Source organism: Heteronotia binoei, chromosome 8 (genome assembly GCF_032191835.1).
Source record: "Heteronotia binoei isolate CCM8104 ecotype False Entrance Well chromosome 8, APGP_CSIRO_Hbin_v1, whole genome shotgun sequence".
Classification (NCBI taxonomy): Eukaryota; Metazoa; Chordata; class Lepidosauria; order Squamata; family Gekkonidae; genus Heteronotia; species Heteronotia binoei.
The window spans coordinates 115,867,429-115,894,615 of NC_083230.1; the positions used below are offsets into that span (position 1 = coordinate 115,867,429).

Consider the following 27,187-nt stretch of genomic DNA (forward strand, 5'->3'; position numbering starts at 1 on the left):
TGGGATTTATATCCCGCCCTTCCCATCGAGTGGCATGGGCATTGTCTCTACCAGACAGGGGTCACTGTCTTTTCACTTGCAAGTCACGAAAAATGTATCAGTGATAAAAAAGGACCCTCATAATTACCACACGTTTATAAATTGTACAAAAACATAAACAGGAAACAGATCAATGGACCAAGCTCCAAAACCATCTATGTCAGAGAGATTAGGATGATTCGTAATCCTACAGAAAGTATACATTCCAAAGCCAAACATTTGGTTGAAATTAATTCTAAAGCTGCTTCTAGAGGGAGGGCTATAGCTCAGTGATAGAATACTTGCTTTGCACACAGGAAGTCCCAGGAACCTCTGACATCACCAATTTATAAACAAAACATTTCAGGCAGCAGAAGGGGGGCAGATCCCTGGAAAGCCACTAACCGTCAGAAAAGATCCCACTGGAATAGATCTGAGCCAGCTGCCTAGCATCAGATTTCAACTCACAGCCAATTCATGGAGACCCCGTAGCGTTGTCAAGTCAAGAGACAAACTGAGTTGCTCTGCCATTGCCTGTTTTTGCACAGCAACCCTGGGCGTGGTTGCACAGCAACCCTGGGCGTGGTTGCACAGCAACCCTGGGCGTGGTTGCACAGCAATCATGGTCTCCCATGCAAATGCTAGCCAGAGCCGACTCACATCATCCATGTTCTCCAAAACTATTATCCCAAAATGGAGCCAATGAAAGCTTCATCACTTATGTACAGGGCAATTAAGACATTACACTTTCCAAGCGTACAATTCAGCCATTTTGAACATACGGAGATGTTTTATTTGAAGTAAGACCAAGGCACGGCTGCGCTCGGTCTAGTCTACCTGATGGCAGGGCTTTTTTTTTTTTTCTGGGGAAATGCACCGGAATGGAGTTTTGGAACCTCTTAATTAAAAAAAAAAAAAAAGTCTAAAAGTTCATGAGGGGCACCGGGGGAGCTCGACACTCTTTGATCCAACAAAGTATGTTAAAACATGGTTGCTTCGAGGTCATCATTCAGTATTAGGCACCAAAAAGCAAGACCCCAAAGAAGAACTGAGGAAGTTGGTGATGTATCTTAAGTTCGGAAACTGCTTTAAAGAAGAGGTAAGTCCATAGCACACAAAAATAATATTGTTTCAAAAAATCTTGTGTGTTCATCCTTCATCTCCCTCTTGAGAACTCCAGAACCCTTTTATTCCCAGGGGGGAAAAAAGCCCTATCTGGCAACCTTGCTTCCAGGTTTTGGGAACAGAGAGATCTTTCCCCAATGCCTAACCCTAACCCAGATCATTTGGAGATACCGGGAACTGGCAGTCCATGAACTAATAGCTTAAGAGCCACCGCAAGCTTATAAACGGCTGGCTTGGGCTATGCAAGCATCGCTGGCAGTTCCTTCGCAAACGGGCTCACCTGGGTATTCATTAGAACACAGTAAACTTAAGACGGAAAACAAACAGAAGCTGTTCATGAATGTCACTTTAAATGCTAGATAATCATATTGCCTCGCTGTTATAATTTTAAAGTTATTATCTGAAGGGGATCAAGCTGTGAACAAAAGAACGTGCAGCTGAGGAGTGCCACCTTTCTACAATGGATGCTCACATTCGAGGAGGAATTGATTGTCAAACGGCATCCAAACGATGACGGAGCCACACAGACGTATCTCAGGAGGTGGTAAAGGAAGAACCACCAGGCTCTGAAACTGTATGGCCGATGCATATCATGCTCCGCATGTCACCTGCCAACACCGTTCACTGAAGACGGGAGGGATTTGAACCCCTTCAGAAAATTCGAGAATATTCGAGGAAACCCTCAAGTGTAAGGTCACATGATTTGAAGGCCAATGTCTTTCCGGAAACGGAATAAGGGTTGTCCCCTTCATACATGAATATCGATCTTGGGAACGGTAGCAAAGCAATTAAAAGCTGACGATTCTAAATGGGAACAATTATTCCGCAATTAGTTCTGAGCGCCACTTTTAGTGCTTTAATTAGTTTTTTTTTTATTTTCCAAATAGACTCTCACATTTTGGCATTCTCTTCAGAAGCCTTTTTGCTCTTTATCCCCAGAGCTAAATTTCCCCCTTTGCAGTGTGGGACTGTAGGAAGGATGACTAGACATATTTGACCTTTGTTCTTTCTCTCTCCTCTCCACCAAACACAGGAGCCTTAGAAGACATGGACGCACTTTTGTTACAATCATTAATTTCAGTGCAAAACACCACCACAATGAAAGGAACTGGTCATACTCAACCTTCCCGGGTTGGAACTCAAGAGTTTATGTGATATGCACATTCGGTGGTGCATCAATGACCTCTATCATTCTCCAGAGGGCCATTTCTTCTTGATCTGCGTTCCTTACATTCCATGAATTTTTAAAGAGCCAATGTTTTTTTTTTTTGCATAATTTGTCCCCACTCTATCATTCTTGGGCATTTTTTTTTAAAGAAACACATTTGGGATTAATTATAAACTTGATTGTCTTAGCCAAAAGGACGATAAAATATCAGACAAATTAAAAATACATTGAAACAGATTTTGAAATATTTAGAAGAACATTTCTTTTTTAATAACAGGGGTGGGGGAACTCAAATCAGTCACTGGGTTTTTATCTGGGGAAAATGAAACAAAGAAATAAACAACAATGAATATTAGAGGAGTCTGAAGCAACATGCTGCATATCTGATAGACAGGCACTGAAATACCGAGAAGCAATGGTGTAATAATAATAATAATAATAGTAATAATAGAAATGTCTATCCAACATAACCCATCGTACTTTAATTTGACATATTTCATGGAACTGATGATTGATTAACTTCATTCTATGTTGAATTTGCAAACACTTGGGAGGGGGATTAAAATTCCTTCTGTGCACCTGTGAACCTAGACATTCCACAAAGCAAAATTCAGATTGGGGTCTTTATGATTATAAAGGAACATGTAGTGGGGGGAAAGGTAACTATCCTCCCCACCTTAATTATGAAATGAAAATTCTTATTCATTTGGGAAAGATTTTAATCTCTATTCAAGGTTCTTTTTATCCTTCCTTCTATATGCTTTTAGTCAATGGATGACAAAAAAAATCGCAGAAAAAAAGAGAAGTTCAATGGACTATCCATAGATCGCAATTTAACCAGCTGAACATGGAAACTGTCTGTCGAACTATCAACAGATTACGGAAACATAATCAAAACAATGGTTGGTAACAAGCTTACTTCCTGGTTGCTTACTTCCAATAGGTAGGCAAGCACAAAATCTTTCTTTTAATATGTGTTTGGCAAGGTTATATATATATATATATATATATATATATATATATATTCAATGCAGTGGCATATTTCCTTTTGTGCAGCAATCCACATAAAAACTGAGTTCCTCCTCCTCGGAACTTCTAACAAATTGTTTCTTTTTTCCAGAAATACGATCCACAGACAATGAAATCCTGTACAGCTAAGTCTGTAAAAGCAACCTCCTTAAATATATCTTCAGCCATCATTTAATTAACACTGCGCATATTTGTGAGAATTTGATTAATCTCCGAGAAAGCTTTACTTTTACGGCATTTCGTAATGTAGCCCCATCACTTCCACATGACTCCCCAATGAAATAGCCAACTTCAACCACCAAAACACAAAAGTCAGATCCATCTGGTGTGTGGCATTCAGTTCATTAATCCATGGTAAATGGTTCTGGTGGACTGGGCAGCCAAGATTTATCTGCTCAGTGACAAAGGAAGACTACGGTACTTCAACCAATTAGCCAGCAATTGCTCTGATCCATTAGCCAGCATGCAGTGTCAAATATATGAGAATTCTTGGGAATATATATGAGGATTCTTGGGAACACAATCATGAAACCAGATAATGCAAGCACAAAGGAATGTTTGTATGCACCTGTGGCCTCTGTTCAGGTGAAAGGGTACCCTACTGGATTAGATCCACCAGGTTCTGTTGTTGCTACTGAGGTGGGGTTTCCCATTCATCAAAAAAGCAAAACTCAAGGTAAGCAACGTGCCTTCTAATCATTAACAGCTGTCATTTAATTGACATAATTTCCTCCGTTCTTTATTTTTCCTTGAAACACCCAAGACATCCACCTTAGTTTGTTCTCTCGAAAACTCAATCAAGTCAGGAAAGCCTAACTTCTTATCCAACAGTTTGGTGTAGTGAGCCAGTTTGGTGCAGTAGTTAAGTGTGCGGACTCTTATTTGGGAGAACCGGGTTTGATTACCCACGCCTCCACTTGCACTTGCTGGAATGGCCTTGGGTTAGCCATAGCTCTGGCAGAGGTTGTCCTTGAAAGGGCAGCTGCTGTGAGATCCCTCTCAGCCCTCACAGGGTGCCTGTTGTGGGGGGAGAAGATATAGGAGATTGTAAGCCACTCTGAGTCTCTGATTCAGAGAGAAGGGCGGGGTATAAATCTGCAATTCTTATTCTTCTTCAACAGCACACTGTTGGGGAAATTGTTTCATGCCGATATGTTGCTGCGAGCGATGCCATTGCGAAGTTTTGCCTGAGCAATATTATTTCGTTTGTAACTGGGAAGACGTATTTTAAGCAACGTTCACCCTTATCCAGTAATTTGCTACGAAACGCCAATGGCCACGTGCCCAGCAGCTCTGCACATACATCCCGTTGTAGACCTTCTACCATCCAAGCAAAATAAATAAATAAATAAATAAAAAATAAAAAAAAATTGGGCATGTTGTCTTGGAGCAGCTTGACCATGTGCATCTGCTGTGGTTGCAGGCAGAAAAGCTGAAGATGTTGAGGAACAACTAATCTGACGGTGGGTGCTTCTAGGAACTGCTGTGTCAACGAGGGACAAAGACCACGATGAAGATGGGTTACGATCACTGGAACTGCTGCATCAGCAAAGGAGTAGCCAGGATAGGGGCACTATGTTAACGAGACATGTTCTGCAATGGACTGCCGTTGATAGGATCTAGACCACAAAATGGCAGTGGCACCACAGGGGGGTGCCATGCTTCCACCATTAGCACCAAGATTCGAAGTCCCTTGAGGCAAAGCGACATTAACGTGGAAGGGAACGCATACCAAGAATTGTCTCGAACGTCTTGTTCCATGTAAAGCGAGAATGGTGGAACAAGTAGGGCAATATACTTTTTGCTAATCTGCAGACACTCGCCACCCTCCGGAACCAGCCTTAGTCTACCACCAGTCCTAGGAGCTACTACAAGGTAAAGCCATGTGTTGCAATCCCAAAGATGTTTTTGAAGGATGGAATCAGGAGAAATAAAGAAGGGACACAGAGGAGAAACAATGCTCCTAATACCCTGTTGGCATACACCGGATAGTCTGGTAGAAACACCCGTGCATAGCATTTGGTGGTAACTGTCTATAACAGCACCGCACAAGACAGCACAACCAAGACATTCCCATTTTGCACAGGCTGCAGCGACAGCTATTTCAGCCAATGCAGTGACACCACACCTTGAGAATCGGGTTGTCAGAAGTCAACTATAAGGATCAAAGTATAACGTCATCTAAACAATGTTTGCTATGTATTAAGCATAAAAACCAACACAGACGTTATTCACTTGGAAGCACAAAATATCAGTTCACAAATTATCTACAATACCTGGGGCATTTTTGTTACTGTTATTATTGTTGCTGAAGATCTGAACGGCAGATTGCAGCGGATGATAAGTGATAATGCATATTTAAGGCTGATGGCATTGAAGATAATAACAATAAAGGCAATCCAGAAATGCAAGGAATGCTTGCTAACAATATTGAGGGCTGAGGAACTGAAAATATCCATTTTCCGCAGGGAAAACCAAGAAAAGCCTTAATAAAGCACCCTTAAAGGAGAACCTTTATTCTAAAAGTAGAAAAGACTCAGAAACTTGCACACATGATACATACAGCTATTTACAAGCATCAACGCCCTTCTTGCAAATAAAAACCCTAAACAAACACAACATAGACAATTGGTTATCCTATAGTATGAAGTTCGAAGCTTAGGGGCATGACCCCTTGAGAAGTGCTCTGGGAGTTTTCCCATTAATTTCAACGGAGACTCCCTAGTGGATTATGTCCTTTGTTAAAACTTTAAGCAGCCCATTGAGCGAGTTACACCAGAAGGATTAAAATGGTTGGATATGTTAGTGACATTCCTTGAGGCATCTGGGATCGACTACCTGATAGGATCGGCATGCTCATATTAGAAATGTCCCTTCATGGGTAATAAAGGTCTTTCAGCTGTTTGCTCATCAGCAGTGAAAAAGTCCCAAAGGTTTCACACATCCACATTCCCTCCCTGCCCTATGCTTCTGGGGAAAAGGGTGTCTTGATGCAATTGCTTTCTATTTGAGAGAACGAGAGAGGTTGCGCATTCTTATTTAAGAACCGGACATGCATCCATCCATCCATCCTTCCTTCCCCCCACCTGTCCCCGTCCCAGCCGAAACCAACCTAGCATTCTGCATTTAATTGCACATGCAGGGTGAGCAATCCCTGGAAAGCATCAATCTTTACAGCTATTTAGACTATCTGCTAAGTCCCATTTCTGCATTGTGATGGGATCTCATAACGCAATCACTAAGACAGACAATATACAAGACTTACTGCTGATACAGCTCATATTTCTTAACGGGGAAGGGGGGGGGGGGAAACCCATGCTGAATAGGAAGCAATTCATCAAAGCCTTTCTAAATATAATTCCACATCATTTCCAAGCAGAGGCATCTTGGTCCTCTGGTGGTCCAAAAATCAATTAAACAAAAAAGAAAATAACTACTGCCGTGGAACAACAGTGTTGCTATGCAAGCAAGGGGGGAGGGAATTCCCCCCCAAGGAAGGTATCAAGGCATTGACATGGTTGTCAACCTGTAATGGGTAAGTTGAGGATACATTTTCCGTCAACATGAAGAGCTAAGGCACCATGAGATTTGGCTAACGGTGACTAGAATTCCAAAATGTGTACGAGTTTGTGTGTATTACCGATTACGGGGCTGGCAGGGAGGCTGCATAAAGAAAAAGTGGAGATGAGCGTTCATAAACAGTTGTGTGTTAACAGACCTTCTCAAGAACTGTTTGAAAGCATCAATCATCTACATGCAATGTAATATATTAATAAGCAATACAAGCACACACACACATACACACAAATTGCTAGTGCACAAAATATTGAGACGTTGGGTCAAGTACAATAACCATTTTAATCCATTTATCATACCCAATAAGAAAGTCGAGGATCTAAAACTCAGGATGATCAACAACGGGACAATGGAGCAGGTCAGTTGTAAACTATGTTACCCACAATGCTTATAACAGAAAGGGTCGCCCTATAAGATATGACCCCTTCACCCACACGCTTCTCAATAAATGTATTAATCCTCAGCTGCTGAAGCAGATGGCTATTTCATGAATAGCTCTTCTCAATCGCTTTGTGGTCAACGGGGGGTGGGGGGAAATCTAATGGCCTCAAGGAACCATTTACTTGGGGAGAGGGGGAAGAATTGGATGTTACAACTCTGAATGAGTTTTACAATGTGACCAACATCAGAACACATCTTGGGGCAGGGGGAGATATATTCAGAAATGATAGTTTGAGGACTGCATACAAAGTTTCATTAAGATTTATACCTCAAAACACAACTTTGACTAAAATCACACAACCAGTACTGCAATTGGCTTTTCTCATTTCTCATTGCAAGAATCAGCATTGTAATAGAATCAACATTTCCAACGGCTTCCTTAGCCCAAATAATGTTTTAGTTTGTTCCTTTTTTTCATCTACCTTTTAGTTTGCCTTTTGTGAACTCACATTTTTCTCTGTCTTTCTTAGAGCACCCAAAATACACGGTTCCTGGCAATGCCTGGCTTCAGCCGATGATAAACCAATAGAAACTTTCAGTTGAATGGGAAAGACAGAGAATTAACTGAATATGCTCCCCGTCTTGAAATTCCAGCACGCAAGCCCTGTCCAATCAATCTTGCTAGCCTTTCGTCCCCATGCACAAGAATCGTCTTCCCCAGAATTAACACTGCATTTACCATTCATTCGCCAGCACCCTCCGAACCGACCGAATTAACAGCCTTTCATTCAACACATTTCAATACAGTTTGTCTTGGCGACGAATTTTACCGGTAAGTGAATATTCGTTCACAATAGGAACAGCTTACACCACACACGCCCCAAGTGAGTTGAGATTCGGCGCAGAAGACCAAATATCTGTATAGGAATTTCCACTGCTTATTAAGGGTGGACACTTATTATGCCTGCCGGGCTTGCATGCCTTTTTCCACATGACCTAAGCAGAATATTAATCACACTCTCTTTTCCTCCCCATCTATCTTTATAACCAGCATTCCTGGTCGAGACTGCTCCTGATCAAAACAGAGGACGGCTTTTCGGAGAGGAGGACCAAGAAAAGCATGAGGGAAAGGGGGGGGGGGAATAAACTACAGACCACAAAAGAATTTGCAAAATATAAACTACAGACCACAAAAGAATTTGCAAGCAACAAAGAAGGGAATCTATCTTTACTCAGATACTTCCAACAGCAAGCCAGTCAACCTCTCCAAGACAAACCCTGAATGTTTTTTTTTTGTTCCAAAAACCTCTAGGAAAAGACAACCCAGTCAATACCCCCGGCTGCCGAAAGCTCAGACTGAGATTTGGGATGCTGTCGGGGCAAAGCGAACGGGTACTTACATTCTGTCAGAAACTAGCAAACGGCTATCGACCATCATCTCCGGCAGAAAATCCAGCTTGAATGAAGAAGTCATGTTCTCTCTCTCTCTCTCTCTCTTTCTGGGTCTCTTTTTTCCCCTCTCTCTCTCTCTCTCTCTCTCTTTCTTACACTCTCCCCCCTGTGCACACCGTTCTGGTCTGCCAAATAAGAATGTTTCTCTGCTTGTCTGATTCAACAACTGTGCTGGCCAAGAGACAGGCAGAGACAGGTGCAAGAGGAGGCCTCCCCGAGGCGGCAGTCAGAGTCGGCAGTTGTCACATTCTCTCCCCCTCTTGTTTTCCTCCAATCCCCTCTGAAATCTACTGCTGAGGCAACTGTCTATAGAGCGCCAGGTGCTGAAACAAGAGGCGGAGCTCCTTTCCCACTGCAGCTAGAATTTAACCCCTGTGGCTCCGGGCAGAGGCTCTCGGAATGAACCGGACGATGGATGTGCAGGAAGGCTTTTAAAATATATATATATATATATAAATCAATTAATCAATCAATTAATCCTTAATGCATTTCAACTTCCTGAAACTGTTTCTTCTGGGTTTCCAGCCCTGCTTTGTCTCGCTGGTCTGAGATTTTATAAAGTATCCCGCTGCTATATTTCAGACAATAAACACAGTTTGAGATTTTTATCTCCCCCTATCACCACTCTACCACACTTTCCCTCTGCTGAACCCAAATTCACTTGTACTGGTTGCAATGAGATTTCCAGGAATAGATTTCATCCCCTCCACACACACACAAAAAGAGTTTTTAAAACTGGAAGCCAGTTGGTTTACAATCACCCAGCAAATTCAATAGCTGTCATCGATATAAGGCAAAGAGAAACACCTAGTTAGCAAATTAATAGATGAGATGGTTTTAATGGCTGTCATCGGGGTTTTCCTCTTTCAAGCTCCTCAAATACATATAGATAAAGAAAGGCACTCAGGTATGAAGGCAATTAAGCACCACGTGAATAAATCAGCACTGCTAGCAAACTGGGTATAATCATTCCATGTTCTGACATCTGAGTATATTTATCCTTTGGTCTGAACACAGTGGTGTGTGCCAAGGGGAGAAAGTCAGGCACTAGGAAATGGAAACTGAAGTATGCGGACAAGAGGTGGGTCTGTAATTAACGACCATCTCAGGATTTATATATTTATGGGCCAGAATTCATGAGACCTCAGTGTCGATTCATAACCCTGATCCCAAATCCCTCGGAATTTTCACTACGAAGCAATCTTATACCAGTCGTTATAACAAATAAGGCACTTTCACTAAGGCAGGGGTCATTTTATGGCAGAGGTCTTCCTCACAGCAGTCCACTAGTCCAAACATAATGAAAGGACAATACTACTAATAAAAGCATTTTTACTTTTCATCAAACAACCGTTCGTTGATTCAGAACACGCAATTCACGGTTCCAAAGACGAGAAGACGGTTCTGAGGTGCTGTGAAAACTTCAGCCGAAAAAACAAATGCGACACTTACTGTTTTCATCTTTTTCATTAACTTAAAATATTGCATTGCTGATCTTACAAATAAATTCGGCGTTATCGAGAAGAGTATCTGTTCAAACTAAAATACAGTACAACGCTAACCATGCCGCATTCTTTCCCCTGCAGAAAGATTTTCCGGGACAATTCCAAATTCATGACCGTCCCATTTTGACCCACAACCCCCCATTCTGATCTCATAACTGTCTTGTGTGACTTGGACTTGTGATTTAAAAAAAAAAAATTGTGCCATTTTTCATCTCCTTGCATTGATTTTTAATGTTATTTGTACCTCAATGAATCAGCACTGCACCCAATGCACATAAAAATCATAAAGTGAAAATGTAACTCACATATAAATTACATTTAAAAATCACTTATGGTTACATTATACAAACGTCCAATACCAAAACCACTGACAAAAAAGGAAGGAAGGAAGAAAAATAGATGGGGGAGGGTGGAAAATAGATGGGGAAGGGAAAGAGGGTAGAAGGGAGGAAGGAAGGAAGGAAGGAAGGAAGGAAGGAAGGAAGGAAGGAAGGAAGGAAGGAAGGAAGGAAGGAAGGAAGGAAGGAAGGAAGGAAGGAAGGAAGGAAGGAAGGCTCGTATCTAATAAATATTATTGTGCTATAGACTATCCTTTCTTTGGATACTCGCAAATGTCAAAATTGGAATGCTCAATACAGCCAAAAGTTTCCCGAAAAAAAATACTCAAACCCACCAAATGTTCACATAGTTTCAGAGCAGTGAGGCATCCTTTTGTTTTGATGTGACAATCCCGGATCTGATGGGAGGATGCCTTCAAGGATGCTGGTAAACAAAATCAAGTGAGTTGCCATAGCCAATCAGATGGAGTCACAGTGAGGGCCACTGATGCAGAGGACAGCAAGGGTCAAGAAAGAGAAGGAACATGGCACCCATTAAAAAAATCAGCTGCGGGGGGGGGGGGGAGAATGGAATAGCAGGTTCCCACCACCCATGTTCGCTAGTGTTCAATAATTTCAAGAGACAGGGATGTTTTCCAATACCCATTTTCCATGAGCAATATATTATATTTAAGTGAGCTTGTAACCGACGGTTGCTTTAGGAATAAAACTGACATGCCAAACTCTTTAGAAGAACAGTGTGGCCTTGTTATGAAGAAGGAGAAGAAGAAGATGAAGAAGAAGAAGAAGAAGAAAAAGAAGATTATATTAGATTTATATCCCACTTTGTAGTCTGAATCTCAGCGTTTCAGAGCAGTCACAATCTCCTTTTTATCTCCTCCCCCAACAGACACCCTGTGAGGTGGGTGGGGCTGAGAGAGCTCTTACAGCAGCTGCCCTTTCAAGGACAACCTCTGCCAGAGCTATGGCTGACCCAAGACCATTCCAGCAGCAGCAAGTGGAGGAGTGGGGAATCAAACCCGGTTCTCCCAGATAAGAGTCCGCGCACTCAACCACTACACGAAACTGGCTCTCTGAACCCACCATTGTCCAAGTTTTCTCCTGTGCCAGGATTGCCCTTTTCCGGAGGGGGGGGGGGAATGCATAACTACTGACAAATAAAGGTGAAAAAGGTCGATGCTGCTTTTATCAAACCTTAAATGCCAATACCATCTTTGTATTGCTCCCCCATTATTTATTTATATTACACCATCCATGTGTGTGAGGCTTCCGCAGACTAACCTAAGGAACAAAGGCAGGTCACTCACCCAAGCGGCTCGTAACATGAATTTCAACAGCTTAGAAAATTGCAAAACGAGTGGAAAGAAGCAACTGGCCAAGGCTGAGGATAGGCAAACGCAGGGTATATCCTTGGCAGTCTTTATTTCATACACACATGAACATACGTAAAGCTGCCTAACACTGAATCAGGCCGTCCCTTTGGTCCATCAGGGTCAGTACTGTCTACTCAGCATGGCAGCAGTTCTCCAGCGTCTCTGGCAGAGGTCTTTCACACCATCTACTGGTCCTTTTAACTAGAGATCCCATAAGAACGTAAGAGAAGCCATGTTGGATCAGGCCAATGGCCCATCCAGTCCAACACTCTGTGTCACATAAGAACACAAGAGAAGCCATATTGGATCAGACCAATGGCCCATCCAGCCCAACACTATGTCACATAAGAACATAAGAGAAGCCAAGTTGGATCAGGCTAATGGCCCATCCAGTCCAACACTCTGTGTCACATAAAAACATAAGAGAAGCCATGTTGGATCAGGCCAGTGGCCAATCCAGTCCAACACTCTGTGTCACATAAGAACATAAGAGAAGCCAAGTTGGATCAGGCTAATGGCCCATCCAGTCCAACACTCTGTGTCACATAAGAACATAAGAGAAGCCATGTTGGATCAGGCCAGTGGCCCATCCAGCCCAACACTCTGTGTCACATAAGAACATAAGAGAAGCCATGTTGGATCAGGCCAGTGGCCCATCCAGTCCAACACTCTGTGTCACATAAGAGAAGCCATGTTGGATCAGGCAAATGGCCCATCCAGTCCAACACTCTGTCACATAGCGGCCAAAAAATCCACAGGCGCCATCAGTAGGGCCAGGACACCAGAAGCCCTCCCACTGTTGCCCGCCCCCAAGCATCAAGATTACAGAGCATCACTGCCCCAGACAGAGAGTTCCAACAACACGCTGTGGCTAATAACCACTGATGGACCTCTGCTCCAGATGTTTATCCAATCCCCTCTTGAAGCTGTCTATGCTTGCAGCCACCACCTCCTCCTGTGGCAGTGAATTCCATGTGTTAATCACCCTTTGGGTGAAGAAGGGCTTCCTTTTATCCATTCTAACCTGACTGCTCAGCAATTTCATTGAGTAGCCATGAGTTCTTGTATTGTGAGAAAGGGAGAAAAGAACTTCTTTCTCTACCTTCTCTATCCCATGCATAATCTTGTAAACCTCTATCATGTCAACTGTCGGGGATTGAACATGGGATCTTCTGCATGCTAAGCAGATGCTCTGCCAATGATGGTCCCTCTCCAGGGGTGGGCATTGGGGACTAAGGGGTAAATCGAAAGATGTCAAAGAGAAAGGCGGGCTCCACAGGAGATCTGAGGGAAGAGTGCACGAGTGAGTCGGCACCATGCACTGCTGCAGGAGGAAGTTCTAACCATAAAAGGCCCTCACAACCACATGCAGCCAACACATGTATGATTTCATCTCTCTCATATTTCAGCTAATTGCATTTATAAAGACCAGAACGTATGCAAAGCATTATGTTTCCAGTGGTGTCTGATTCTTTCTTTCAGTCACCGGTTTTGCGTTAAACACAGTGAGCCATTAACCGGAGCTGCATGCGCCAACCCTCAACGAAGAGTACACTGAAACCAATGAGGCTTAGCTGATCTGTTCTTACACAAATGGCGAAAGCCAGAACATCCTACATCAAAGGCCATGCTGGTGGAATTCGTGGTCGCATACGAGTCTGTAAGAGACACTCAGCTCTTATATTGCCTGAAGCATTGGCAGATTCTCCTTCACTTAGTGGATGCCAACTTCCAGGCGGGACCTTGAGATCTCCCAGAATTACTACTAAACTCCAGACTACAAAGATCAGTTCCCCTGAATAATAATAATAATAATAAATTTTTATTTATATCCCGCCCTCCCCGCCGAGGCAGGCTCAGGGCGGCTCACTGGACATGGTACATACCATGATTACAATAAAATACAGTTAAAATACAATTAAATTACAGATTCATAAACTAAATTAAATAAATTAATTAAAAACCAGTATAAATTGAAGGTGCTACAGTTCAGTACATATATATAAAGATGGCTAGATGTCATTACCAGGATTCCACCTTAAAAGCAAGTTGGAAGAGGGCGGTTTTACAAGCCCTGCGGATCTGATTGAGGTCCCGCAGGGCTCGCACCTCCTCTGGCAGCTGATTCCACCATTGGGGAGCCATTATCGAGAAGGCCTGCTCCCTCGTTGTTTTTAGCTTGGCCTCCCTTGGTCCAGGGATTTTTAGAAGATTTTGAGAACTAGATCTCAGTGCTCTCTGGGGAACATATGGAGAGAGGCGGTCCCTAAGGTAGGCAGGTCCTCAGCCATATAGGGCTTTAAAGGTAATAACCAGCACCTTGTATCGAACTCGGTATACAATTGGCAGCCAGTGCAGCTCCCGCAGCATAGGCCGTACATGTTCCCACCGAGGTAGTCCCACTAACAGCCTGGCTGCTGCATTCTGCACTAGCTGCAGTTTCCGAGTTTGGTACAGGGGCAGCCCCATGTAGAGGGCATTACAGTAGTCCAACCTCGAGGTGACCGTTGCATGGATCACTGTTGCCAGGTCGCTACGTTCGAGGAAGGGGGCCAGCTGCCTCGCCCTCCTAAGATGGAAAAAGGCGGATTTAGCAGTGGCTGCTATCTAGGCCTCCATTGTCAAGGAAGGCTCCAGTAGTACTCCCAAGCTCTTGACCCTGCGCACTGGTATCAGTGACCCACCGTCAAAGGCTGGTAGGGAGATCTCTTCTCCCAGCCCACCGCGACCTATGCAAAGGACCTCTGTCTTCGCTGGATTCAGCCTCAGCCCACTCAGCCTAAGCCAACCTGCCACGGCTTGCAACGCCCGGTCCAGGTTTATAGAGACTTCATCAGTCCGGCCACCCATCAATAGATAGAGCTGGGTGTCATCAGCGTACTGATGGCAACCCAGTCCATGCCTCAGGGCAATCTGGACAAGGGGGCGCATGAAGATGTTAAACAACATTGGGGAGAGAACTGCCCCCTGAGGCACCCCACAATTAAGTAGGTGTCTCTGGGACAGCTCTCCTTCAATCGCCACCCTTTGTCCCCGACCCTCAAGGAAGGAGGAAAGCCGCTGTAAGGCTAGCCCCCGAATTCCTGCGTCGGCGAGGCGGCGGGTCAGCAGCCGATGGTCGACCATATCGAACGCAGCCGATAGGTCTAACAACAGCAATACCACCGAGCCGCCTCGATCCAGATGTCGCCGGAGGTCATCTATGAGGGCGACCAACACTGTCTCTGTCCCGTAACCCAGGCGGAAGCCGGATTGGTATGGATCTAAGGTGGAAACGTCATCCAGGAAACCCCGTAACTGCAACGCCACAGCCCTCTCTATAATTTTGCCCAAAAAGAAACTACATCATTTGGAGCAGGAGTGTCAAACATGCAGTTCGGGGGCCAAATCAGGCCCCTGCAGGGCTCCTATCAGCCCCTGAGCAACTGGCTGTCATCTGCTTCCTTCTCCCTATAACTTGCTTCCTTCTGCATCACGGCTTTCTTTGCAAGGCTTGCTCCATTGCACAGGAGCTACAGAGCAAAACCTTTATTTTCTCCATTGGCTGAGGCTCCTCCCTTGGGGGAGGAAGGGGGGAGAGGGATAGCTTGCTTTGCTAGGCTCTCTCAGTTGCACAGCAGAGCTACTGAGCCAAGCCCCTCTTTCTTCTATTGGCTGAGACTCCCCCCCCAGTTCCCTGGGGAAGGAAGGAAAGAGTCAGAGCTGCCTTTGCCCATTTCCCTGCTTCCCACGGAGAAATGCAAAGAAAGCATCTTTAAGACCAACGAGTGCTAACGTTTCAAGCATGGTTTAAGTTTTTTTAAAATATATATATATTTGGGTTTGTCTGTGTTCTTTATAAAAATTGTATCTCTGCTACCTAATCTTAAATAGGTACACACATGGCCTGGCATGGCTCAGCCCAACCAGTTCTCATTTATGTCAGATCCGGCCGTCAAAACACAAGAGTCCGACACCCCTGATTTGGAGGGCGGACTCTATGCCATTATACCAAGCTGTGGTCCTTTCCCGCCCCAAGCCCCAGCCTCCCCAAACTTCACCCTCCAAACCTCCAGGAATTTCCCAACCTCGAGCTGGCAACCCTGCCTTTGCTGGAGGCAAATGCGAAATGCGGACTATGACCTGGAAGCACCAGCTATGCGACTAGTGTGGTAAAGTGGTTAGACAAGGCTAGACATGAAGCTCCCCAGGTAACAATGGGCCAATGGCTTTTTTTTTCCCCCCCTCAGCCCAAGCTACCTTACAAGGCTGTTGTCATCCAAGACGATGACATCACAGAATCATAGAAATGAACGCTTTCTCCCGGCAACAATGAACAAACAACCTGTCCACAGGGTGAAGGTTAGGCTAGATCTCCTTGACATCAGCTTAGCTTCATGGAGGACAATTTCGCCTTTAATTCGCTGATTGAGGCAGGGCTACGCTGGCATGAGGGGGTAAGCGTGTTTTGTGAGACGATTTGGTTCCCACGAAACATGGAACCCAAAGAACAAGAAGATACTGGATTTATATTCCACCCTCCACTCCAAAGAGTCTCAGAGTGGCTCTCAATCTCCTTTACCTTCCTCCCCCCCACAACAGACACCCTGTGAGGTAGATGAAGATATTGGATTTATATCCCGCCCTCCACTCCACAGAGTCTCAGAGTGGCTCACAATCTCCTTTACCTTCCTCCCCCCCACAACAGACACCCTATGAGGAAGATGAAGATATTGGATTTATATCCCGCCCTCCACGCCAAAGAGTCTCCGAGGGGCTCACAATCTCCTTTACCCCCTCCCCCACCACAACAGACACCATGTGAGGTAGATGAAGATATTGGATTTATATCCCGCCCTCCACTCCAAAGAGTCTCAGAGCGACTCACAATCTCCTTTACCACCCCCCCCCCCCCACAACAGACACCCTGTGAGCTAGATGAAGATATTGGATTTATATCCCGCCCTCCACTCCACAGAGTGTCTGAGGGGCTCACAATCTCCTTTACCTTCCTCCCCCCCCACAACAGACACCCTATGAGGAAGATGAAGATATTGGATTTATATCCCGCCCTCCACGCCAAAGAGTCTCCGAGGGGCTCACAATCTCCTTTACCCCCTCCCCCACCACAACAGACACCATGTGAGGTAGATGAAGATATTGGATTTATATCCCGCCCTCCACTCCAAAGAGTCTCAGAGCGGCTCACAATCTCCTTTACCACCCCCCCCCCACAACAGACACCCTGTGAGGTAGATGAAGATATTGGATTTATATCCCGCCTTCCACTCTGAAGAGTCTCAGAATGGCTCACAATTTCCTTTACCTTCCTCCCCCACAACAGACACCCTGTGAGGTAGATGAAGGTATTGGATTTATATCCTGCCCTCCACTCCGAAGAGTTCAGAGCGGCTCACAATCTCCTTTACCTTCCTCCCCCCCCACAACAGACACCCTGTGAGATAGATGAAGATATTGGATTTATATCCCGCCCTCCACTCCAAAGAGTCTCAGAATGGCTCACAATCTCCTTTACCTTCCTCCCCACAACAGACACCCTGTGAGGTGTGGTGGGGCTGAGAGGACTCTCACAGCAGCTGCCCTTTCAAGGACAACCTCTGCCAGAGCTACGGCTGACCCAAGGCCATGCTAGCAGGTGCAAGTGGAGGAGTGGGGAATCAAACCTGGTTCTCCTAGATAAGAGTCTGCACACTTAACCGCTATACCAAACTGGCTCTCCAAGATCAACAAGATATTCAGGGCAACAGTTTTTGAAAGCCAATGCCTCCTTCAACAGATTCCTTCATTGATTGTTATAATCTACAAAACAAAACTAATACAATCTCAGACTAGAAAAGGTGAAATTTGTCCGGCCCTAATAAATGTGCTCATTCAGAAGCAAGTCCCATGGGTTCCATGAGACTTATTAGACAGCAAGCGTGCTTAGCATTTCCACAACAGCACTTAAAAATAATGACAACGTCTCATTCGTAACACTGCAATCCTGTGCCGAGATACTACACTAGAACAGGGATCACCAACCTCTGGGCCATCGACCGGTACCGGTCTGTGGCCTGTTAGCAACTGGGCTGTGAGTTGTATGATTATTTCATTATATATTGCAATACAGTAATAACAAGAAGACAACATTGGATTTATATCCTGCCTTCCACTCAAAAATCTCAGAGTGGCTCACAATCTCCTTTATCTTCCTCCCGCACAACAGACACCCTGTGAGGTGGGTGGGGCTGGAGAGGGCTCTCCTCAGACAACTCTGCTAGGGCTAGGGGTGACCCAAGGCCATTCCAGCAGCTGCAAGTGGAAGAGTGGGAAATCAAACCTGGTTCTCCCAGATGAGAGTCCGCACACTTAACCACCACACCAAAATAAAGTGCACAGTTGTATCATCCCAAAAAACTTCTATTGGCTGAGGCTCTGCCCACTCTTCATCCCCTGGGGATGCTGGACTAGTTGGACCACTGTTCTGATCCAGCAGGACTCTTCTTGCATTCTTAGGAAGCTGGAGTAGGTGGACCACTGGTCTAACCCAGCAGGGCTCTTCTGATGTTCTCAGGATTCTGGCCTAAATTGACCACTGGTTTGATCCAGTAGGGCTCTTCTTGTGTTCTTAGGATGCTGGACTAGATGTACCACTGGTCTTATCCAGCAGGGCTCTTCTTGTGTTCTCAGGATGCTAGACTAGATGGACCACTGGTCTGATCCAGCAGGGGCTCTTCTGATGTTCTTAGGATGCTGGACTAGATGGACCACTGGTCTGATCCAGCAGGGCTTTTCTGAAGTTTCTTAGGATGCTGGACTAGATGGACCACTGGTCTGATCCAGCAGGGCTCTTCTGATGTTCTTAGGATGCTGGACTAGATGGACCACTGGTCTGATCCAGCAGGGCTCTTCTGATGTTCGTAGGATGCTGGACTAGATAGACCACTGGTCTGATCCAGCAGGGCTCTTCTGATGTTCGTAGGATGCTGGACTAGATGGACCACTGGTCTGATCCAGCAGGGCTTTTCTGAAGTTCTTAGGATGCTAGACTAAACGGACCACTGGTCTTATCCAGCAGGGCTCTTCTTGTGTTCTCAGGATGCTAGACTAGATGGACTACTGCTCTGATCCAGCAGGGCTCTTCTGATGTTCTTAGGATGCTGGACTAGATGGACCACTGGTTTGATCCAGCAGGGCTTTTCTGAAGTTCTTAGGATGCTGGACTAAATGGACCACTGTCTGATCCAGCAGGGCTCTTCTGATGTTCTTAGGATGCTGGACTAGATGGACCACTGGTCTGATCCAGCAGGGCTTTTCTGAAGTTCTTAGATGCTGGACTAGATGGACCACTGGTCTGATCAGCAGGGCTCTTCTGATGTTCGTAGGATGCTGGACTAGATCGATCACTGGTCTGATCCAGCAGGGCTCTTCTGATGTTCGTAGGATGCTGGACTAGATGGACCACTGGTCTGATCCAGCAGGGCTTTTCTGAAGTTCTTAGGATGCTAGACTAAACGGACCACTGGTCTGATCCAGCAGGGCTTTTGGAGGGTATTTTGAAGAGAGGCGCTGGATGCTATGGTGCAGATATGGTTCCTCTACCTCAAAAAACAACTCCTTTACAGCCCCAGATATCCACAGATCAATTCTCCAGTGTACCCTATGTGAATCGGTCTCCATAGGCCATAATGGAGTGCCCAGCAGACATTTTCCTCCCCCCCCTCCCCCCTGCTTTCTGATGACCCTGAAGTGGATGGAAGGTCTCCAAACCGGAGGTCCCCTGTCCCCACCTGGGGATTGGCAACGCTATTATGGCTTATAGTGCATCATGGGAGGGTGATGAAGCTTGGTTTCTCTCAGCCCAGGATATCTGCCGGCAAGGATAAACAAGACCACCAGAATCGCCGGCCGCGTTTCAAGACAGGGAGGATCTGCCCAACGAAAGCAGCCTTTGGCCAGGTGCCTAGAACAGCCTGCCCTTAAAAATGTCGGCTTATTCTGATAATTATGACACAGTGATCAGCCACACAAATGAACGAGTTAAACCCTTGCGGCTGCTGGCCTGATTTGGTAGAGTTGGCAATTCCAAGTTGAGAAATTCCCGGAGATTTTGGGGGTGGAGCTTGGGAAATGTGGGGTTTGGGGAGGGGCCTCAGCAGGGTATGACAGCAGAGTCTTACTCTCCATAGCTGCCATTTCCTCCAGGGGAACGGCGGTCTGCAGATCAGTTGTGATTCTGGGAGCTCTCCAGGCCTCTCTGGGGAATGAAAACTCTATGATTTGGGAAAGGCTGCCGGGGGGGGGGGGAAACAGGGTTTCTTCTCTTAATGATCAAACTGGGGTTTGTATGTGATACCAGAATGCAGTTACACAGGGCTTGTTTTGTTAAAAAAATGGTGGTGGAGCTCATTAGCATATCTCATTAGCATATGCTGCACCCCCCCCACCAGCCAAAAGCAACCCGACGCAAGAAAGGAGAGCCCCAAGCAATCAAGGCCTGCTAGAGATCCAGCCAGCTCAAGCAGATCTCGCTCATCTGGGGCTCCCTTTGGCCCCCTCCCCCACAGTCAAAAGACCAGCAAGCCACCCACCTCCCAAAATCACATAAGAAGTGGAGAAAGGGTGGCGTGGGCTTCTGCAGAGGTTAATGAGGGCTGCTGGGGGTGTGGCAGAGGCCCTGGTGGCTGGCTGGCTGCCCGCTCTCCTCATCCAGGGATTGTTATGCAGCTGCACCTCCTATTCAATGGACAAGGTACGTGGGGAGGAGGAGAGGGAACCCACGGAAAGGTTCAGGAGCTGTGCTCCTGTGAGCTCCTGCTGAATTCAAGGCCTGCAGTTACAGATAAAGAAGAGTTGGTTTTTATACCCCGCTTTTCACTACCTGAAGCTTCGGAAGAAGACTTACAATCTCCTTCCCTTCCTCTCCCCACAACAGACACTCTGTGAGGTATGGTGCGGCTGACGGAGCTCTAAGAGAACCATGACTGACCCAAGATCATCCAGCTGGCTGCGTGTGGAGGAGTGGGGAATCAAACCCAGCCCTCCAGATTAGAGTCTGCTGCTCTTAATCACTGTACCATGCTGGCTTTTTTGGGAAGTGCGTTTTATAACGGCAGAGGGATCTCTCTGCTTCAAAGTAAATGTCTTTTATTATCTCCAGAACCAGAGATAACAAACACGTGTCTGATGGCACCAAAACTGTGTAGGAGGGGAACTACGCCTCTCTCCTCTGAGAGATAATAAAAACTTCCCTCCCCCCAAATGATACTTTTTTTTTTATTTTTAGAATTTCTAAACTCAGGATGTTTGTGAAATATTATCAGGCTTAACACCGAGGCAAAAACAGCTGTTGTTTTTCCACTTGCAAAAATGTGCATTAGAGCATCGCCAGTTACTTATCAACAACAAGCAGCATGGGACAGTGGTCAGAGTGCCAGACTACAGATTCACTGAATTTCACGTTCACAACCTCTGGTTCAGCCACAACGCTGTCTGGGCAATTTGGGGTCAATCCATCTCTCTCAGCCTACGGTGCACAAACTGGGAGAACCGAAATGGTGGAGTGTGACCATGGTTGCCTGGCTCTAGATTGGGAAATACCTGGAGATTTTGGGGTGGAGCCTCCACAGGAAGCCAGCTGAGTGACTTTGGGCCTGCCACGGTATGTTCAGATCTCTCCCATCTACCTCACAAATTGCCTGTTGTGGGGAGAGAAAGGAGATTGTAAGCCACTTTGAGACTCCTTAAGATAGAGAAAAGCAGGGTATAAAACCAACCCCTCCTCTTCCACGTCCTCCTTTTCTTCTCAACGAAAGGTCCCAGGTATCTGTGACTGAGATTCACAGATAGGGATGCCAGTTCTGGGTTGGGAAATACCCATGGCTTTTTTTTTGAGCAGGAATGCACATGAAAACAGTTCTGGCTGGCTTGGCATCAGGGGGTGTGGCCTAACAGTGCAGGGGGTGTGGCCTGCACTGGCTGCCAATTATATACCGAGTCCAGTACAAAGTGTTGGTCGTTACCTTTAAAGCCTTATATGGCCGAGGACCCACCTACCTGAGGGACCGTCTTTCCCCATACGAACCCCAGAGAGCACTGAGGTCAGTCGGGAAAAATCTGATGACCATCCCCGGGCCGAAGGAGATTAAACATCAGAGCACCAGAGTACGGGCATTCTCGAGTGCGGCTCCTACTCTGTGGAACCGACTCCCCGAGGAGGTGCGGGCCCTGCGGAACCTTGAGCAGTTCCGCAGGGCCTGCAAGACCGTCCTTTTTAAACTGGCACATCCGGACTGTTAGGAAGATCAAGAATTAAGGAGCCGCCAATGCGGTCTGAAGATTCACACCGCAGAATAATTATATCATTGAACTGGTTTTTAATGTTAGTAGTTTTATTGTTGATGTTTTATATTGTTGGATTTAAATGTTTTTATAATATCACTGTATGTTTTGTAATATGCTGTTAGCCGCCCTGAGCCCGCTAAGGTGGGGAGGGCGGGATAGAAATAAAATTTATTATTATTATTATTATTATTATAACATGCAAATGAATTCCTGCTGGACTTCTTTGTAGACACTATTTGCATGTTAGACCATAGACCAATGGTGACATCAGGGGTGTGGTCTAATATGCAAATGAGTTCCTACTGGGCTTATTCTACAAAAAAACCACCCTGGAAATACCTAGAGATTGGGGGAGGGGTGGGACCTCAGCAGTGTAGAGTGCCATAAAGCCCACCCTCCAAAGCTGCCATTTTCTATGGAGCAACTGATCTTGATAATCTAGAGATCAAACTGTAATAGCTGGAGATCTCCAGGTGCCCCCTGGAGGCTGGCAACACTATCCACGGGGCTGAAAAACTAGACCCACAATCCCATTTGAGTTTTCCAAATTCTTTTTTTTTCTTTTTAACTAAAAGGAACTTTCAAAAGCTTTAAAAAAAATCACGGAGCTGGGAAAGGTACCAGAGTGGGTAGGGTTGCCAATCTCCAGGTGGGGGCAGGGGATCCCCCAGTTTGGAGACCCTCCCCCCGCTTCAGGGTCATCAGAAAGCGGGGGGAGGGGAGGGTAATGTCTGCTGGGAATTCTATTATTCCCTATGGAGATTTATTCCCATAGAAAATCATGGAGAATTGATCCGCGGGTATCTGGGGCTCTGGGGGGGGCTGTTTTTTTGGTTTAGAGGCACCAAATTTTCAGTATAGCATCTAGTGCCTCTCCCCAAAATACCCCCCAAGTTTCAAAAAGTTTGGACCAGGGGGTCCAATTCTATGAGCCCCTATCCTTCATTATTTCCTATGGAAGGAAGGAATTGAACTCCCTTTGGAGTTCAATTATGCTTGTCACAGCCTTGATCTAGGCTCCACCCCTAATGTCTCCTGGCTCCACCCCCAAAGTCTCCTGGCTCCACCCCCAAAGTCCCCAGATATTTCTTGAATTGGACTTGGCAACCCTAAGAGTGGGCCACCCGAAAGACTGAATTGTTGAAGTACCTTCTCCACAAGGAATGGTTAAAACAGTTGGGATTTTTCAGTTTGCAGAAATGGTTAAGCGGGGGAGTAACCACAGAGCCTTCTAAAATTATGCATGGGGTGGAGATTGTGGATAAAGAGAACTCTGTCCTTCAAGTAGTTGGGCCTCACACAATGGCATTTATTCAGAACAGCGTCAAGAAAGAACTTCTTCATAGAACGTATAATTAACTTAGGGAATCCATTGCCACCAGATGGGATATATTCTCACCAAAAGACAGGCTAATGGAAGATAATGAAGAAAGCTGACAGGAAGATGGTCGATTCCTTTGAAATGTGGTGTTTGGAGGAGAATTTTACAGGTACCGTGGACTACCAAAAAGACAAATTGGCGGGATCAAATCAAGCCTGAGCTGTCACTAAAATCAGAAAGGACTAGACCAAAGCTATTGTACGTTGGTCACATTATAAGAAGAGAAGAGTCACTGGAAAAAGACAATTATGCTAAGGAAAGCGGAAGGCAGACGGAAAAGAGGATAACTCAGCATAAGATGCAATACTCCCTCTAAGCTGTGGGGTACTGTGAGCCAAAATTTTACTTCATGAGCTACTTGCACTAAAGTTGTGAGCTACTGCATAAATCAGTTTGCTCTGAGGCCATTTTTTTCCTGATCTAAGACAAAAATGTGTGAGCCAGAGGCTAGAAAATACACTAACTCAGATTGAAGGGAACACTGATGGGATGTATAAAGGAAGCTACCACGACCCTCAGTTTGCAAAACTTGAGCAAGGCTCTAAACGATAAGGACGTTTTGGAGGATGCAATGGTGTCGTTTAATTCACAGGGGTGCCATAACCAGCTTTATGGGGAGCAGCTTTATGCCACTTCACACACACACACACATACCCCCCCCCCCAAAAAAAAAATCAATGGCTATTGGCTATGAAGCTCAAATGGGACTTTCATCTTCAGAGGCGGTGTACTTTTGAATACCAACTGCCAGGGCTCGAATTCTAGCTGGAGCTCCTTTGCATATTAGTCCACACACCCCTGATGCAGCCAATCCTCTGATTGCTTACAAAAAGAGCCTTGTAAACTCTTGGAGGATTGGCTGCATCAGGGGTGTGTGGCCTAATCTGCAAAGGAACTCCTGCTGGAATTCCACCCCCGGCAACTGCTAGATGTGGGCAACAATAGGGGAAATGTCTGGCCTCGGGATCCTGCTTGTAGGTCTTTATGTGGGAGGAATGTGGTTGATTATTTCAGGAAATAGGATGCTGGACTGGATGGACACTTGGTTAGATCCATCAACAGCACAAGTTGGTTTTGTTAAATTAAAAAAAAAAAATCACATTGGATATACCCAAAATCTCTTTGCATGTCATTATGGTGCTGCCTGCTTGTTCTTTACTGATTTTTGCACTGCAATCTTTTTCTTTGAGGCGTCTCGAGCTGCAGTCCACCATTTTGATGCCCATGAGGAAAGAAAACAACCCCCACATAGGAATGAACAAAACACTTCTAAATAGGCACCGGTTAGGGTTGCCAAGCAACCAGTGGGAGGGTTTGCTGCGGGGACATGGGGAGGAGGTGGCATAGGAGGCAAGCTGACATCACTGTTAGAAGTGGCAATGGGTAGCTCTAGGAATCACTGGAAACTTTATGGGAAAACATAGTGTTTCTGGCAATTCCTAGAGCTACCCTATCTCAACTTGCAAGTGACCCGAAGTGATGAACACTATGCTGCCATTTTTATTTTTTTTCCTGTTGTCACAACGGGAGCTGAGGGCAGAAGATACCCTACTACTGCTGGATGGTACTAAAGCGTGGTCATGGATCATTCCAGAATATCAGCTTACTTTTAAAAGTAGTAGAAGAAGACGACCATAGATTTATACCCCGATGTTCTCTCTAAATCAGAGCCTCAGAGCGGCTTATAAACTCCTTAATCTTCTTCCCCCACAACAGATACCCTGTGCAGTAGGTCGGGCTGAGAGAGTTCTCCCAGAAGCTGCCCTTTCAAGGACAGCTCTGTGATAGCTATGACTGACCCAAAGCCATTCCAGCAACTGCAAGTGGAGGAGTGGGGAATTAAACCCAGTTCTCCCAGATAAGAGTCTGCACATTACGCCAAACTGGCTCCCAGCAATTTTTGAACAATACCCCCTTACGCAAACCCCTGGGCGGGGGGGGGGGGTGATGAGCAGGCAAGAATATGAGAACAAAGTAGGGGATGGGGGGGGGGGAAGCATCCCAACTTTTTCCAGATGGACACTGCCACCTGATTCCTGATCTGAGGCCTCCGCTGTAGTTAATCTGGTCTCGAGTCGGGGAGGATTAACTTTCAATTTCAAAATAAAAAAATCTCGTGACCGTGGAAAGGGCAGATCTTAGTCCGCAGCTGAAGAGGACAAGAGCTCAATAAGGATGAAGAAATGAAGATACTCATTTCAATAAGAAACCTCCAGCTCCCGGTTTTAACCCTCCACGGTCTTTCTCCTATCTTTCCGAGAGAAGGCTGGGGGATGGGAGGAAAGATGGGCGAGGCTTTTCCTCCCTGAAGAAATAGGTCGTGGGCCCAGTTTCCTGACCTCCTTTTTACAGAGGTCAATTCCAGCCATGACAAATGCGAACAGAAGGAGCCCCCAAAGAGAATTTCTCCTCAGGAAGGCAAAAACGCACCCCGAATCTCATTTGAAACCAGCATCTGACTCTCTGGCCATTGCCTGTCTCTTTCCCATCTGACAGGAACACTGAGGGGAAATAAAGACAGCTTTTGTTCAAGCAACCTATGTTCATTTGCAATATTTATTTCCCTTTTAATTACATCTGAATCAGCTGGGAGAAGCGGTAGAGGAGCCCCCTCTTACCGACTTAAGCCTTCTGAGCAGTTTGTTACATTCTAGGCCTCAAAATCCCTGGAGGGACTAGTGGTTTCAAAGGAGCTTTTAATCATACTATAAGGAGGGTGAAGGAGTATGGAAGTAGGTCATAGCGAAAGCATTACAAGTGCATAGGTTATTGCTTTATTTAACAACGAACAGCGCAGCGCGCTCCTCGGAGGTCATTTTGCCTTCGCCGTTTCAAAATTAGAGGCAGGGCTAAGAAAACAAATTAGAGGCCAGGTTGGCCGGGGAACAAAAAGAGACGAGCTCCATTCCTTACAAAGACCGACATATCTGCATTGTTAGCGTTCGAGTCCGTGGCAGACCATTCTAGCAGGAAGAATTGAACGCTAAGAGGGCCAACAACCTGGAAGACAAAAAAATGCACCCAGCCCCGTTAACAAGAGGCAATGCATGGAATGGAACGGTTGACTTACTGCGGCAAATCATATCACAAGGTAGATAATGCCCCGTTGAACCCATTTAGGCTACTTGCAGGGCTTTTTGTAGAAGAAACCCAGCAAGAACTCATTTGCATATTAGGCCACACCCCTGGTGTCACTATTATTTTATAGAATCATAGAGTTGGAAGGGACCTCCAGGGACATCTAGTCCAACCCCCTGCACAGTGCAGGAAACTCACAAACACCTCCCCCTAAATTCACAGGATCTTCATTGCTGTCAGATGGCCATCTAGCCTAGTTGTGCATAAGACTTTTTGGTAGAAAAGCCCAGCATGAACTCATTTGCATATCGGGCCACACCCCCTTACACCAAGCAGCTGGAATGGTGTTCCTGCTCAATCATCATCATCATCATCGTCATCATCCCCGGTTATTTGTTGTGGGCAACCCTAATGCACAGAAAAGAGGATTTATTTGCGAC

The 27,187-nt window shown here is 45.6% G+C and overlaps 1 protein-coding gene across 15 annotated transcripts in view; it reads right to left on the reverse strand.

Annotated features, from left to right (window-relative positions):
* Positions 1-27,187, reverse strand: part of CELF2 (CUGBP Elav-like family member 2) — a 554,552-nt gene that overhangs the window by 487,143 nt on the left and 40,222 nt on the right. Inside the window, exon 1 of one of the 15 annotated variants that reach the window (XM_060245950.1) lies at positions 8,698-9,047. The exons of the other annotated variants lie outside the window; for them this stretch is intronic. Within the exon in view, the coding sequence (XP_060101933.1) occupies positions 8,698-8,771 (74 nt within the window). The 5' untranslated portion in view covers positions 8,772-9,047. Of the gene's footprint in view, positions 1-8,697; positions 9,048-27,187 lie in introns of those variants that run through there. 15 annotated transcript variants of the gene reach the window in all.